This window comes from Gastrolobium bilobum, unplaced genomic scaffold (genome assembly GCF_033153095.1).
Source record: "Gastrolobium bilobum isolate Gb01-03AN ecotype WA unplaced genomic scaffold, APGP_CSIRO_Gbil_v1 utg12501, whole genome shotgun sequence".
Classification (NCBI taxonomy): domain Eukaryota; kingdom Viridiplantae; phylum Streptophyta; class Magnoliopsida; order Fabales; family Fabaceae; genus Gastrolobium; species Gastrolobium bilobum.
In genome coordinates, this window is record NW_026895449.1 from 78747 (window position 1) to 94963 (window position 16217).

Here is a 16217-nt window from a genome sequence, read left to right on the forward strand (position 1 = left end):
GGCACAATGGTCACTTTTCGTAATAGGTTTGACCTACGTTTATTTGTTCATTAGGTGAAACATGCACTGTCTCATTCACCAAAATAGAGACACGAAATTCTTTTAAGAGGAACGCTAGCATAATTTGGAAATCGGAAGATAGATTATTGCTCAAAAGGATGTTCAGAGTGTTACCAATATCTCTATATTATGGTTTTAGGATTGAAACTTGAAAACTTTCATAGGTGATAGGTGTGAACCTGATGAATTATTGGATGAGAATAACGCAGTTGATTATAGAAATATTGTAGTTGGCCTTTGTCAGTGACATGATTCAACAAATTATCACCAACACAAAGTGCATGCACGACAAATTGGCAATGTCACTTCGCTTGCAACTTGGCTAACTTCATACCATGCAAAAAGTATGAGTAGAAATATCCATATAATCTCACATTTTCAACCCCATAAGAGTTGAGTTCAGCCTTGTCAATTGCTTATCCACACACCAAACATGGGAACCTACATGGAAAATCTCTCAGGTGAAAAGGAACACATCTTTCGTAGCCGATATTCACCTGTCCCAGTTCCTGACAATGTAACATTGCCAGAATTTGTGCTCCAAAATGCCGAATTATATGCTGATAAGGTTGCATTTGTGGATGCCGTGACTGGAAAAAGGATCACTTATAGTGAGGTGGTGAGAGGCACACATAGGTTTTCAAAGGCCTTAAGATCCCTTGGTCTGAGAAAAGGGCATGTTGTGATTGTTGTACTTCCAAATGTAGCAGAGTATGCAATTGTTGCTTTGGGGATAATGGCTTCAGGTGGGGTGTTTTCAGGGGCAAATCCAGCATCACATGCATCAGAAATTAAGAAACAGGCAGAGTCTGCTGATGCCAAATTGGTTGTCACAAATAGCATAAACTATGAAAAGGTAATTTCTTGAAATAGATCTTGTATTTTCTTTGGCCTTTTGTGCATGATGAATGGAAAAGGGAAATATCCCTTGTTGATTCATAATTCAAATATTTCACCACAATAATGTAGGAAGACGTACATGGGTTCTGCACATTCAAGTCGTGCATGGGGTGACATGTGACTTGCAATGCGTGCCTTCGATGTGGCAGATCCACACTTGCTTTTGCATATGTCGCATATTTTTTCTGTGCGCGACTTGAACGCGCACATCCTATACATGTTTCACCATATTAATTTAACAAAATATTTGAATTTTGAATTAATAGGGGAAAATGTTTCGCTTTTCACATTAAATGGGTTAAAAGGTCACTTTCTTTTCCTTGGCTTTTTGGGTGACTTAAATAAGCATTGTAAACTATAGCATTTGAGACTTCTTGAGTTGAAATTAACACAGGTGAAAGGTCTAGAGCTACCTATTATTGTGCTGGATGATGAACTTGTTGGAGATGCTATGAATTGGAACAAACTGCTTGAAGCAGCAGACAAGGCAGGTGATGATTTGATAAAGGAACCTATTCAGCAGAATGATCTTTGTGCCATGCCTTTCTCATCAGGCACCACAGGAATGTCAAAGGGTGTGATGCTTACCCACAGAAATCTAGTTGCTAATCTTTGCTCTACCCTCTTCGGTGTAGGGCCAGAAATGATGGGTCAGGTCACCACACTAGGCTTAATTCCCTTCTTTCACATTTATGGCATCACTGGAATATGTTGTGCCACTCTTAAGAACAAAGGGAAAGTTGTGGTGATGGGAAGGTTTGAGTTGAAAACATTTCTCAATGCCTTGATCACACACGAGGTCACGTTTGCACCAATTGTGCCCCCAATCATTCTCAGCTTGGTAAAAAATCCCATAGTAGATGAATTTGATCTCAGCAAGCTTAAACTTCAGGCCATTATGACTGCAGCAGCACCACTTGCACCAGAACTTCTTTCTTCCTTTGAACACAAGTTCCCTGGAGTTCTTGTCCAAGAGGTTGCACATAATCTTTCTATAGTATTTCTAATTTACTTAAATCTTTTACAAAATGTGTAACTTGTGTGACAAATAATGCTGTGCATTTTACTTGCCCAAAGTGTAATGAGTTCGATTCTGAGAGTCGCAAATCCTGAGAAAGGTGAATTATTATTGTGCATTTGGTATGGTATTTGTTTCTCAAGTGCTAGTTTTTTTTTGGCAGGCTTATGGACTGACTGAGCACAGTTGCATCACACTCACCCATGCACAAAAAGGAGTGGGAAGTCCAAATAAAAATTCAGTGGGGTTTGTCCTCCCAAATTTGGAAGTCAAGTTTATTGATCCTGATACTGGTAGATCTCTCCCAAGGAACACACCTGGGGAACTATGTGTTAGAAGCCAATGTGTAATGCAAGGTAATGGAGACACAATCTGCAGCAAAAATCATGTGTATAATTATGAAAAATTACATCATGAATGAATAAAATTTTGTCTTCTCCAGGTTACTATAAGCAGGTGGATGAGACTGCCCAGACCATTGACAAGAATGGATGGCTTCACACGGGTGACATTGGATTCATAGATGATGAAGAAAATGTTTTTATTGTTGATCGTATCAAGGAGTTGATTAAGTACAAAGGCTTCCAAGTAAGTTCTTAATGTTGCACCAGGAAAAACAAATTGCTTGAAAGGTTTGGTTTGAATACAACATTATTCATAGACATGATAGCAAGCACTTGGTAAATGTTTTTTTACAATCAACTTAGAATTATTTTTAAGGGAGAGCTTAATTTATTCATAATATATATTGTGATCTATTTAGAAAACAAAAAAGAGAGTAAACAATCATAAGAAAAATGAAAATCAAGAATAAATTTGGACATTATATACACATACATGCTTTAATAATTTTTCAAATAAAGGTTGAGGACTTGGTCACAATGTATCTTATAGTTTTTTAGTCATGATAGTGTGGATATCTTACTAACTACTGAGTGCACAAAGCAATGGAGCTTATAGTATCAGATAACCAAGTATAAGCCAAATCTAGTTATGTTTTTTTTTTTTTTTTACGAGTGCAGGTTGCACCTGCAGAGTTAGAAGCTATTTTGTTGTCTCATTCCTCGGTTGAAGATGCAGCTGTTGTGCCGTAAGTAACCAATCATCATCTTTGTTATTCATGTTAATCTTACACTTACATTAAGATTTTAAGTTTTAATAGTCCTTGCAATCTTATGTTATTGTTTTATAATGGTTGTTCAGATTGCCAGATGAAGAGGCAGGGGAAATCCCAGCCGCAAGTGTTGTTTTGAGCCCAGGCGCAAGAGAGAGTGAAGAGGATATTATGAACTATGTTGCCTCCAATGCTGCACATTACAAGAAAGTGCGAGTGGTGCACTTTGTGGAAGCCATACCAAAATCACCTTCTGGAAAAATAATGAGAAGAGTTATCAAAGAGAGGATGGTGGAAAAGATGAAGACAAATTCCATAACAAAATCCAACACTTTCTAAATAACTAGCAAATATTGTACTTTGCTTTGATCATTCATATGTCTCCATTTAGTTTATCAGTGTTGCATTGTTGTTAAGTGATAACTAATTTGAAGTGTGACTTATTGTTGTACTACGTTTTAAAAGTTATATTTGAAAATAAAATTTAATAATTTAATAATTTTATTTTTGTCTCTATTGGTGTGCTCGATTTGTGATTCTTCTTCTTGCTTGTTGGTTCAAAACTCACCCCCATATCGCCAATTATTGTTCAAGCTGCAAGGTAAGCTTTTTAAATGCCCTTCACTTTGTTGCTGCAACGAAATTGCTAAGTGACCATCTCACCTAACGGATTAAGGATTGAACTTGTGACCTCTTGGTCACCTTGATGCTATGATAAAAAATCTAAGGATAAGCTTAGAAAAACTAAAACGTAAAACAGAGATTTGGCAATTCTGATCATCTTTCCATTAACTCATAAACTTCTTAAATAGAAATTACATAATAACTACCACTGCCTAACTGCTCTAAGTGGAAGACAACTGCTCAATGTGGGAAATAACTGAAAGAAATACAATTTAAAATAAATAACTGCCTAAAGGAAATGCTATCTAACTCCTAATAACTATTACTGCTCAACTGCAATATGGTTTGTATCAATTGAGCACCCAATAGGTTTGGTTCCAGAGGAAACAACAGAAAACAAAAAAGGTCAGTAGATAGAGTAGATAAAAACGTCTAGAGGAAAATGCATTTTCCTGTACTTTGTTATTAGATAAACTTAAATGTACGGTTTTTAGATTAATGGGTCTCTAGAAGTTTTATGTTTAGGAATTAATGTTGGTTAAGTGTTATGGGGGTTTGGTTTTGATATTTGTTAAATGGCTGTAAGTTTTCTACGGTTTATGTTTTATTGCGTTTAATAGCTTTTAATAGGTGTTTAAGTTATTTTTAGCAAGCTACCATATAAGGAGATGTAATCGTCATAGAAAGTACAGAGCAAGAAAAGAGAGTTTGATAATAAAGAAAAACTTTCGTAGATTATTCGTTTGGTTGTCTCTTGCATCTGTGTGTTGATACCTTAACAAATTGGTATCAGAGCTATGGAAAGGGGGAGTGATATGGCACTACCTAAGTTGACGAAGGAGAACTACGAGAATTGGTGCATCCAGATGAAGGCTCTTCTCGGATCCCAGGACGCTTGGGAGAATGTTCAAGCAGGTTTTGTAGAACCACAGGACACTGGAGGCTATTCGGCGGCTCAAACTAAAACGTTGAAAGAGACGCGTGCAAAGGACAAGCTGGCGTTATTCATGCTCTTCCGAGCTGTGGACGAATCCGGGTTCGAGAAGATAGCAAATTGTGAGACCTCAAAGGCAGCCTGGGACACCTTGGCAAATGTCTATAGAGGAGCTGACCGGGTTAAACAAGTCCGGCTTCAAACCCTTCGTGCCGAGTTGGAGGGAATAAAGATGAAGGACACGGAAGGAGTATCCGGGTTCGTTGCCCGGGTTCAGGGAGTTGTGAACCAGTTGAAACGGAATGGAGAAGTTATACCTGACACCAGAGTGGTGGAGAAAATCCTGAGATCTTTGACAGACCAGTTCGAAAACGTGGTTTGTGCGATAGAGGAGTCCAAGGATCTGTCTACACTCACTATTGATGAGTTGGCGGGTTCTCTTGAAGCGCATGAACAAAGAAAGAAGAAGAAGGAGGAGACTCTTGAACAAGCGCTTCAGACCAAAGCAACAATTAAAGATGAGAAGGTTCTCTATTCTCAAAACTTTCGAGGTAGAGGACGTGGCCGCGGTGGACGAGGTACTAGCCGTGGTGGTAGGGGCCGAGGCCGAAGTCAAGAAGGTTGTAATGATGAGGTAGGACAATCAAGTCAACAGAACTGGCGTGGAAGAGGACGGGGTCGTCGAGGAGGTCGGTCACATTATTCAAACATTGAATGCTACAAGTGTGGCAAGTATGGTCACTATTCAAAAGATTGTAACTCGGACAAATGTTACAATTGTGGCAAGGTTGGACATTTTGCAAGAGAATGCAGAGAAGAGAAAAGGGTGGAGGAGACATCTAACCTAGCCACAGAAGGCGAGATGAAGGATGGTGTCTTGTTAATGACACACAGTGAAGGAAGGTCAGACGATGACATGGAGTGGTATCTTGACACGGGTGCGAGCAACCACATGTGCGGACATAAGCACTTATTCAAGGAGATGAGAAAGGTGGAAACCGGACATGTTTCATTCGGGGATGCCTCGAAGGTTGAGGTAAAAGGCCGAGGTACGATCTGTTTTTTACAAAAGGACGGGTTAATTGGCTCAATTCGAGATGTGTACTATGTACCCGACCTAAAAAGCAATATTTTAAGCATGGGTCAATTGATGGAGAAAGGTTACTCGGTTATTATGAAAGACCGGGTATTGTATTTGAAAGATGAGCGAGGTCGGGTGATAGTCCGAGTTCAAATGGGTAAGAATCGTATGTATAAACTGAATTTGAAATGTGTACAGGTTGAATGTTTACAAGCCGAGGTAGAAGATAAGGCGTCACTGTGGCATCTCCGGTTTGGTCACCTACATTATGGTGGTCTAACCGAGTTGGCAAAGAAGAAGATGGTGGACGGGTTACCTGACATAAACTTTGAAGGAAAATTTTGTGAGAGTTGTGTACTTGGCAAGCATGCCAGGACTACGTTTCAGAAGACGGCAAGGTTTCGGGCTAAGCAACCTCTGGAATTAATACATACCGACTTGTGTGGACCCATCAATCCGGGTTCTTTTAGCGGTAAGAAGTATTTTCTCTCTTTTATTGATGATTTCTCACGGAAAACTTGGGTCTATTTTCTGAAGGAGAAGTCCGAGGTGTTTGATGTGTTCAAAAAGTTCAAGGTGATGATTGAGAAGGCAACAGGAAGCTATATCAAATCGGTGCGTTCTGACCGAGGTGGGGAATATACCTCGACAGAATTTCTGACATTTTGTGAGGAACAGGGGATAAGGAGGTTTCTAACAGCACCATACTCACCACAACAGAACGGTGTGGCTGAAAGGAAGAACCGAACTATTCTTGACATGGTTCGGTCAATGCTCAAAAACAAGAAGATGCCGAAGGAGTTTTGGGCGGAAGCTGTGCAGTGTGCTGTGTATGTGCAGAACCGATGTCCACATTCGAGTTTAGATGACAAAACACCACAAGAAGCTTGGAGCGGTCAAAAGCCATCAGTGGAACATCTTAGAGTATTTGGTAGTGTGGCCTATGCACACGTACCAGACCAGCTCAGAACTAAGCTCGAGGACAAAAGCAGGAAATATGTTTTTGTGGGTGGGATATGATGGAAAAACAAAGGGGTATAAGCTGTTTGACCCCGTCAACGAGAAGGTTGTAGTGAGCCGAGATGTAAGGTTTAATGAAGCAAATGAGTGGGACTGGAGCAATTCATCCGAGGTGAATTTTGAAGGCAGAATCTCAACACAAATTATCAACCCGGCAAGCCCTGAAGTTTCTGATGATGAAGACGAGGTACGACAACCCAGGATGCGGAGCATACAGGACATATATGAGTCAACAAGTGAGGTACATTTTGTTTGTCTTCTTGCAGACTCTGAAAACATAAGTTTTGAAGAAGCCATCCGAGATAAGAAATGGCAAGATGCCATGGATGAGGAGATAGAAGCCATTGACCGAAATAACACATGGGAGTTAGCCGAGCTACCAAACGGAAGTCGGCCCATTGGAGTGAAGTGGGTGTTCAAGAAGAAGATGAATGCTAAAGGGGAGATAGAACGAAATAAAGCTCGGCTAGTTGCAAAAGGTTATAAGAAGAAGGCTGGAATTGACTATGACGAGGTGTTTGCCCCTGTTACAAGGATGGAGACAATTCGGCTACTCATCTCACAGGCTGCTCAATACAGGTGGCCAATACATCAAATGGATGTAAAGTCGGCATTTCTGAATGGTGTTCTTGAAGAAGAAGTCTATGTGGAACAACCGCCGGGCTACATGAAGGCAGGAGAAGAGAAGAAGGTGCTGAGATTGAAGAAAGCACTTTACGGGTTGAAGCAAGCACCACGGGCATGGAATGCTCGTATTGACAAATATTTCAAGGAGAATGGACTTGAACAATGTCCATATGAACACGCTGTTTATGTTAAGAAAAATAGAGGAGACTTGTTAATTGTAGCTCTTTATGTTGACGATCTCATTTTTATGGGAAACAATGCCAAGATGATACAAGAGTTCAAGAGCACAATGACAAGAGAATTCGAAATGACAGATCTTGGTCTGATGAAATATTTTCTTGGTCTGGAAGTCAGACAAGACAACTCGGGTATCTTTGTCTCTCAAGAGGCATATGCAAAGGAGATTCTCAAAAGATTTAAGATGGCAGATTGCAAGCCGGTTTCAACTCCTATGGAACCCGGTTCAAAACTCTCAAAGTATGATGGTGGAGATCTAGTTGATGCAAGCAAATACAGAAGCTTGGTGGGAAGCCTACGCTATCTCACATGCACGAGGCCGGATATCTCGTTGAGTGTCGGCATAGTAAGTCGGTTCGTGGAGGAGCCAAGATACACACATTGGAAGGCGGTAAAGAGAATTTTGAGGTATGTTCAAGGTACAATTTCACACGGGTTACACTACCCGAGTTCAGCAAAACACAAGTTGATTGGATACTCTGACAGTGATTGGTGTGGAGACGTAGATGATCGAAAGAGCACGGCTGGTTATGTGTTTTTCATGGGCAACACGGCATTCACTTGGATTTCGAAGAAGCAACCCATTGTAACCTTGTCTACCTGTGAAGCTGAATATGTAGCAGCATCTTGGTGTGTTTGTCATGCAGTATGACTTAGGAATTTACTAAGCAAGTTGGAGGAAAAACAAGTCGGCCCAACCGAGATTCGAGTTGATAACAAGTCGGCTATAGAGTTAGCCAAGAACCCGGTGAATCATGAGAGAAGCAAGCATATTGACGTCCGATTTCACTTCATCCGGGATCAAGTAAAGGAAGGAAATGTGGAGTTAACACACGTGACCAGTCAAGAGCAAGTCGGGGACATTTTCACAAAGCCACTGCCGACGTTGCTGCTCAACAATTGCAAGAAGATGCTTGGGATGAAAGATGGAAGAAGCATTTAAGTTTATGGAGGAGTGTTATTAGATAAACTTAAATGTACGGTTTTTAGATTAATGGGTCTCTAGAAGTTTTATGTTTAGGAATTAATGTTGGTTAAGTGTTATGGGGGTTTGGTTTTGATATTTGTTAAATGGCTGTAAGTTTTCTACGGTTTATGTTTTATTGCGTTTAATAGCTTTTAATAGGTGTTTAAGTTATTTTTAGCAAGCTACCATATAAGGAGATGTAATCGTCATAGAAAGTACAGAGCAAGAAAAGAGAGTTTGATAATAAAGAAAAACTTTCGTAGATTATTCGTTTGGTTGTCTCTTGCATCTGTGTGTTGATACCTTAACATACTTGTACTAGACATCTCTTGGCTGGGCAGCAAGATAGGCAGCAAGAGCTTCTAAACTGAGTTTGCCATTGCGACTGTCTAAGGAATTGAAGATTTGGCTTATTTCTTGAATGTTTTGCTCCGTTACACTTCCCCTTTGCTTTAGTATTTGTAAGATAAACTCAGCTTTACTGCATACATAAAAGGAAAAGGTTATCAACATGAAATAAAAGGAAAATGTTTTTGTGATAAAACTTAAAATTTATGAACAAATATCAGCTGTCTATACATGTTTACTTTCTCAGTCGGAAAAGTATTATAATGTATTTATATTTCCTTAAATATTGTCATGCTTTGTGTACCTGTGATTGTCACAGAGGAAACATAGTGTATAGACAGCAGAGAAAGTAAACATGAATAGCATAGGTTAAAGGAAAATCATACCAGATCGATTTGTCCATATGCCTCCAATACTTGTCTTGGTATTGTGATCGTCCTAGTCGTAGTAGTGAGCCAATCTATACCACCGCCAACGAGGTAATTAAATGTTCTCCTTACTATCAGTATGCATCCAAATAGCCAAAAAAAATCTTCCCGTTAGTGTTTCGAATGATAAATCTCCATATCCAACTATGGAGATAGATACCATGGTGAGATAGAAACTATCGACCCAATTCTTGTCCTAGTGCATTATTTTGAGCACAAGAATTGGGTCGATAGTTTCTATCTCACCATGGTATCTATCTCCACAGTTGGATACGGAGATTTATCATTCGAAACACTAACCGGAAGATGCTTCGCATTTTTTTGGCTATTTGGATGCATACTGATAGTAAGGAGAGCATTTAATTGCGGTGGTATAGATTTGCTCACTACTAACACTAGGACTAGGACGATCACAATACCCACTTATACTTGATTATATAGCCCCCCTTGTTTATATAGCCCTTCATCAACATAGTTTTTTGTGTTTGCTTAACGTTTGATTCCCCTCTACTCCATCCCTTTGGTGGTCAGGCATGCTGCTATTCCTTTGGGCAGAGAGATAGCATTGACTCATCCTCTTTGGTATTTGTTCTTCAAGGTGCTTTCTGTAGGTTTCAAATGCTTGTCTCTCTTTGGTATAACTTTGTTTGGGAGCATTAAACTCCTTTGTTTTTTCTTCAACAGTGGGGGGAAAAGTCATTTTCAGCATGCTACACTCTTCCTCAACCGTCCTTTGATCTTGTTTTTTAGCCTTTGCATCGTGTATCCAAAAGAGGAAGGGTGTTTTAGTGTGAAGAATTGTCTGCTCTTATTTGTTCCTTGTGTCAAACGTTGAAGTAGCTGAACTACTGCTCTGTATGTACAGCTAAGGATATTTGTCTTCTTCAAGAGAGACAACGACCAAGAGAAATTATAGCCATCTTCATTGGACATGCCCTTCTGAATTTTCTGAAATTTCCCTTCTTATGCTTATTACTTTTTCTGCTTAAAATAAAGATGCTGTCGAATGGTCACGTGATCTTTCCCTTCTTAAGCATCCTCTTGTTGCAAGCGATGTACCCTGAGCTGTACATAGTCACATCTTCTATCTTTTCCGATCTCTCACATTTCAATTCCATATCCCCAATTTTAAAATTTTCTCTGATCGTTTTTTCTGCTTATTTCGCTCTTCAAGCTTCAAGACTCCGCGAAAGTACGCAAACTGAAGACGACAATGGCGCGGCTCTAACGGCTCTACCTGATGGAGCACGCGCGGTGGTGATGGGTGTCAAGAGGTGGCTTAATTGTTGGTTTGTCTCATGCTTTCTCTCTCACATCATTGCATTTTTATCTCTTTTTAGGGTTTTGTTTGGGTTCTATTTCTCGATATTGATCCTCCTAGGTTTTATTCATACGAATCTGGATTTTTAAAGTACAAAAATATGGATATTTTATTTCTAGATTTTTTCTTTTGCTCCCACTTTTTTTGGTTGAATATTAATTTTTACGATTCTGATTTCATTCGCTAGATTTTTATTTCAGCATCTTGATTTAACTAATTCGTTGTGTTTCCTTGTGCTATTGAATTCTTAACTTGCTTGATTCACGGAAAATTTGAGAATTTGAAAGGCGGGAATGAAGTATGCCACGATGGCAAATGGGTACTGGCTCATGTCGTCCACTGCGCTATTGTTGCAGACGACGGTGGGAACAATTATTTACTACTTATGCTCTGAATTTATCTCTAAGTTGTAAGTCATTCCATCCTTTTGAAAATGATGCCACAAATACATCGAACTCAGATTATGACTATGTTATGCAGCCACTTGCATTTATCAACCAATAAATTTCTTTAGCAGGTTCATTTTATTTATTTTTTATAAATCAAGAGCGTTACTTTCATGATCTTATTGTTCTATCTTCCCCTTTTCATAAGGAGTTTATTATTATGTACATTGTTATTTTATTTTATTTTATTTTTTACAGGGATCTTTCCTCGAATAATCTCAAAGGACCAATTTGTTCTGGTATCTCTGAGATGACTAACTTTAAAATACTGTATTACTCCCTAAATTATTGTTCAATTGTTTCTGCATTTATTTTTGGTGGGTTTTAAGGGATTTTGCTTAGTTTGTAATCACCTTCAGAATGCAGTCTGTTATTTGCCATGCCTCTGTCAATAATTGTTTATAGCCCTTGAAAACATTGGAATGAGAAATACAAGTTACTTGGATCCTGAAGTTTGGTTGAAGCTTTTACGGGGTCTATGGAGTTCTTAACTGCATGATATTACAACAATTTTATTACTTCACTTTGATGCATGAGTTGATTTTCAGGCTTCAGGATAGAACTCTTAAGAGCATTGACTGTGCTAGGAAATGCTCCCTCTAATGGAATGTTTATAGATTCTTGGTATGCCCACTGGAAAACTGAAATGCAGGAAACATGGTTCATAAGTGACTATCCTCTGCTGGTTTTAATTGCAAGACATAGTTTTTCAATACAATACCATGCAATTCTAATTTTAAAATTTTTATTTTTTAACAGAAATGGAGTATCGAATTAGCCATTGGCCGAATTATGTACTGTCAAATATCTCATCTATGTCACCAATGAAAGATTTGTTAAAAACCAATATTCGTTGAGTATTGCATCAATAACGCAGGGTGCTTGACAATAGGAGTGAGGAAGAGAAGCCAGGGTATGAATGGTTACCTTATCAGCACTACCATAGTTAACTTACACTTGTTTTTCTCCATATAGGTAATTGAAATCTTCTTTTCTTTATAAATTTTCCTATCTCATGATTAGTCTTTTTGTTTTCTAGCTTTATAAATTTTCCTATGACATGATGCTATTCATTAAGAGTTTAGTAATAGTTTTGTGATGACATGATGCTTTATCCTTTTAGTTCTTCTATCAGCAATAAGATTTGGATTGTTGATGATTTTCTGAAGTGGGTTTTGTAAACTTTATGCCCAAAATCACCTTTTGTTCTGTGGTAGTGCCAAGAGGGAAAAGAAATGGCCCCAAGGTCAGGGAAAGGGAAATCAAATAAAGCTAAGGCAGAGAAGAAGAAAAAGGAAGAGAAAGGTCACTTTTTTTTCCCCTTGCAAATAAAGAATATCAAATATTCATGTACTTGTCTTCCCTTTTTTGCAGTAAAAAATATGACTGAAATGCCTTTTCTCCTACGTTTATTTCTTATGTGTTTTTAGCATCAGCGCCGACTCTTGTAGACATCACTGTGTTCACTCCGTATGATTCACTGATTGTCTTGAAGGTACATACATATTTGTATTTCACATTCCTAAAATGTGGTTTCAGATCACTAACTATGTTTCTGTTGGAATTTCCCTGAAGGGTACCTCTACTGATAAGATACTTGATGTAAGAAGGTTATTGGCTGTGAAGGCAGAGACATGCCATTTTACAAATTATTCTTTGTCTCATGAGGTTTGCATTTTTTGATTAATTATTTGATATCAATTTATTTCATATATGCCAACCTATGTAGCTTTTCTTTATTTTACGCTTACAGCTACCCAAACTGATTTCAATGTTTTTCTTCCTTTAGGCCAAAGGTCAGAGATTAAATGACAGAGTGGAAGTTGTTACCCTAAAGCCATGTCTTCTACGAATGGTTGAAGGTAGGTGAATCCTGCATACTTATCTTCCAGCATCAACTACCATTTGTGTCACGTTTTCATGTGTATTTAGTTGAATCTACCATTTGTAGGTATATTTTCGCAATTGCAATGTACTTTATATTATTATATTTTAGAAAAAAGGACAATAAGCGTATAGGTCTATGGGGGGGGTGTAGATGCAGTGCAAATTATTCATTGAAAAAAGTAAAGCCCTTGTTTATACTTAAAAGTCTAACTGAATAACTAAGGGAGTGTATATATAATGAAATTTTGTTTTTAGTCCTGGGTAGTGATGGGGTTTCATCATTTGGTATCTTTAGAAATTTGAAGTAGCAAATAAATGAATAAATTAGTTAAACTTGTTTTTTTTATGTTTTTTTATTAGGCTTGTGCATAATAACCGGTGCACCATAACCGGTTATGGAACCGACCCGCATTAAATAAAAATAACCGGTTTTTTTAAATTGGTTCAGAAAATTGAACCACTTCTATTATTTAAATTGATCCAATTAAAACCCATTTCAAAACTAATTTTAAATCAGGTCGACCCAAACCAACCCGTTTAGATGACACGACTCATCGACCATCGTTCCTAATCGAATCATATTTTTCTTCACCGTTCATAGCTCATCATATTTTATTTAGTTAACACATACTCGCCGGTAAGTTCTCTTGTTGCAAGCGATGTACCCTGAGCTGTACATAGTCACATCTTCTATCTTTTCCGATCTCTCACATTTCAATTCCATATCCCAAATTTTATAATTTTCTCTGATCATTTTTTCTGCTTATTTCGCTCTTCAAGCTTCAAGACTCAAACTGAAGACGACAATGGCGCGGCTCTAACGGCTCTACCTGATGGAGCACGCGCGGTGGTGATGGGTGTCAAGAGGTGGCTTAATTGTTGGTTTGTCTCATGCTTTCTCTCTCACATCATTGCATTTTTATCTCTTTTTAGGGTTTTGTTTGGGTTCTATTTCTCGATATTGATCCTCCTAGGTTTTATTCATACGAATCTGGATTTTTAAAGTACAAAAATATGGATATTTTATTTCTAGATTTTTTCTTTTGCACCCACTTTTTTTGGTTGAATATTAATTTTTACGATTCTGATTTCATTCGCTAGATTTTTATTTCAGCATCTTGATTTAACTAATTCGTTGTGTTTCCTTGTACTATTGAATTCTTAACTTGCTTGATTCACGGAAAATTTGAGAATTTGAAAGGCGGGAATGAAGTATGCCACGATGGCAAATGGGTACTGGCTCATGTCGTCCACTGCGCTATTGTTGCAGACGATGGTGGGAACAATTATTTACTACTCATCTCTGAATTTATTTACTACCAATTTGTTCTGGTATCTCTGAGATGACTAACTTTAAAATACTGTATTACTCCCTAAATTATTGTTCAATTGTTTCTGCATTTATTTTTGGTGGGTTTTAAGGGATTTTGCTTAGTTTGTAATCACCTTCAGAATGCAGTCTGTTATTTGCCATGCCTCTGTCAATAATTGTTTATAGCCCTTGAAAACATTGGAATGAGAAATACAAGTTACTTGGATCCTGAAGTTTGGTTGAAGCTTTTACGGGGTCTATGGAGTTCTTAACTGCATGATATTACAACAATTTTATTACTTCACTTTGATGCATGAGTTGATTTTCAGGCTTCAGGATAGAACTCTTAAGAGCATTGACTGTGCTAGGAAATGCTCCCTCTAATGGAATGTTTATAGATTCTTGGTATTGCCCACTGGCAAACTGAAATGCAGGAAACATGGTTCAGAAGTGACTATCCTCTGCTGGTTTTAATTGCAAGACATAGTTTTTCAATACAATACCATGCAATTCTAATTTTAAAATTTTTATTTTTTAACAGAAATGGAGTATCGAATTAGCCATTGGCCGGATTATGTACTGTCAAATATCTTATCTATGTCACCAATGAAAGATTTGTTAAAAACCAATATTCGTTGAGTATTGCATCAATAACGCAGGAAGCTTGACAATAGGAGTGAGGAAGAGAAGCCAGGGTACGAATGGTTACCTTATCAGCACTACCATAGTTAACTTACACTTGTTTTTCTCCATATAGGTAATTGAAATCTTCTTTTCTTTATAAATTTTCCTATTGCATGATTAGTCTTTTTGTTTTCTAGCTTTATAAATTTTCCTATGACATGATGCTATTCATTAAGAGTTTAGTAATAGTTTTGTGATGACATGATGCTTTATCCTTTTAGTTCTTCTATCAGCAATAAGATTTGGATTGTTGATGATTTTCTGAAGTGGGTTTTGTAAACTTTATGCCCAAAATTACCTTTTGTTCTGTGGTACTGCCAAGAGGGAAAAGAAATGGCCCCAAGGTCAGGGAAAAGGAAATCAAATAAAGCTAAGGCAGAGAAGAAGAAAAAGGAAGAGAAAGGTCACTTTTTTTTTTCCTTGCAGATAAAGAATATCAAATATTCATGTACTTGTCTTCCCTTTTTTGCACTAAAAAATATGACTGAAATGCCTTTTCTCCTACGTTTATTTCTTATGTGTTTTTAGCATCAGCGCCGACTCTTGTAGACATCACTGTGTTCACTCCGTATGATTCACTGATTGTCTTGAAGGTACATACAATCAGTGACTGTTGGAATCACTGATTGTCTTGAAGGTACATACATATTTGTATTTCACATTCCTAAAATGTGGTTTCAGATCACTAACTATGTTTCTGTTGGAATTTCCCTGAAGGGTACCTCTACTGATAAGATACTTGATGTAAGAAGGTTATTGGCTGTGAAGGCAGAGACATGCCATTTTACAAATTATTCTTTGTCTCATGAGGTTTGCATTTTTTGATTAATTATTTGATATCAATTTATTTCATATATGCCAACCTATGCAGCTTTTCTTTATTTTACGCTTACAGCTACCCAAACTGATTTCAATGTTTTTCTTCCTTTAGGCCAAAGGTCAGAGATTAAATGACAGAGTGGAAGTTGTTACCCTAAAGCCATGTCTTCTAAGAATGGTTGAAGGTAGGTGAATCCTGCATACTTATCTTCCAGCATCAACTACCATTTGTGTCACGTTTTCATGTGTATTTAGTTGAATCTACCATTTGTAGGTATATTTTCGCAACTGCAATGTACTTTATATTATTATATTTTAGAAAAAAGGACAATAAGCGTATAGGCCTATGGGGGGTGTAGATGCAGTGCAAATTATTCATTGAAAAAAGTA

General features: G+C 37.8%; 2 protein-coding genes across 2 annotated transcripts; both read left to right on the plus strand.

Moving 5' to 3' along the window:
* The first annotated feature begins 470 nt into the window (after positions 1 to 470).
* On the plus strand, positions 471 to 3433 carry LOC133312104 (4-coumarate--CoA ligase-like 1). The gene is made up of 6 exons (XM_061513258.1): positions 471 to 916; positions 1355 to 1936; positions 2142 to 2334; positions 2421 to 2566; positions 3001 to 3068; positions 3182 to 3433. Exons 1-6 carry the CDS (start codon positions 494 to 496, stop codon positions 3429 to 3431), a joined length of 1662 nt encoding a protein of 553 aa, XP_061369242.1. The 5' UTR covers positions 471 to 493; the 3' UTR covers positions 3432 to 3433.
* An 11908-nt stretch (positions 3434 to 15341) lies between these two features.
* On the plus strand, positions 15342 to 16020 carry LOC133312023 (protein REDUCED CHLOROPLAST COVERAGE 3-like). The gene is made up of 4 exons (XM_061513159.1): positions 15342 to 15411; positions 15537 to 15601; positions 15726 to 15818; positions 15940 to 16020. The coding sequence occupies exons 1-4, from the start codon at positions 15342 to 15344 to the stop codon at positions 16018 to 16020; spliced, it is 309 nt and encodes a 102-aa protein (XP_061369143.1).
* Positions 16021 to 16217: the final 197 nt, after the last annotated feature.

What these genes read in the sequence shown, in the direction of transcription:
- LOC133312104 (XM_061513258.1), top strand. Translation starts at nt 494, where the DNA reads ATGGGAACCTACATGGAAAATCTCTCAGGTGAAAAGGAACACATCTTT. An exon ending in ATAGCATAAACTATGAAAAG is followed by an intron (nt 917 to 1,354) that starts GTAATTTCTTGA and finishes AAATTAACACAG; the next exon opens with GTGAAAGGTCTAGAGCTACC. An exon ending in CTGGAGTTCTTGTCCAAGAG is followed by an intron (nt 1,937 to 2,141) that starts GTTGCACATAAT and finishes TTTTTTTGGCAG; the next exon opens with GCTTATGGACTGACTGAGCA.
- LOC133312023 (XM_061513159.1), top strand. Translation starts at nt 15,342, where the DNA reads ATGGCCCCAAGGTCAGGGAAAAGGAAATCAAATAAAGCTAAGGCAGAG. An exon ending in GAAGAAAAAGGAAGAGAAAG is followed by an intron (nt 15,412 to 15,536) that starts GTCACTTTTTTT and finishes ATGTGTTTTTAG; the next exon opens with CATCAGCGCCGACTCTTGTA. An exon ending in ATTCACTGATTGTCTTGAAG is followed by an intron (nt 15,602 to 15,725) that starts GTACATACAATC and finishes ATTTCCCTGAAG; the next exon opens with GGTACCTCTACTGATAAGAT.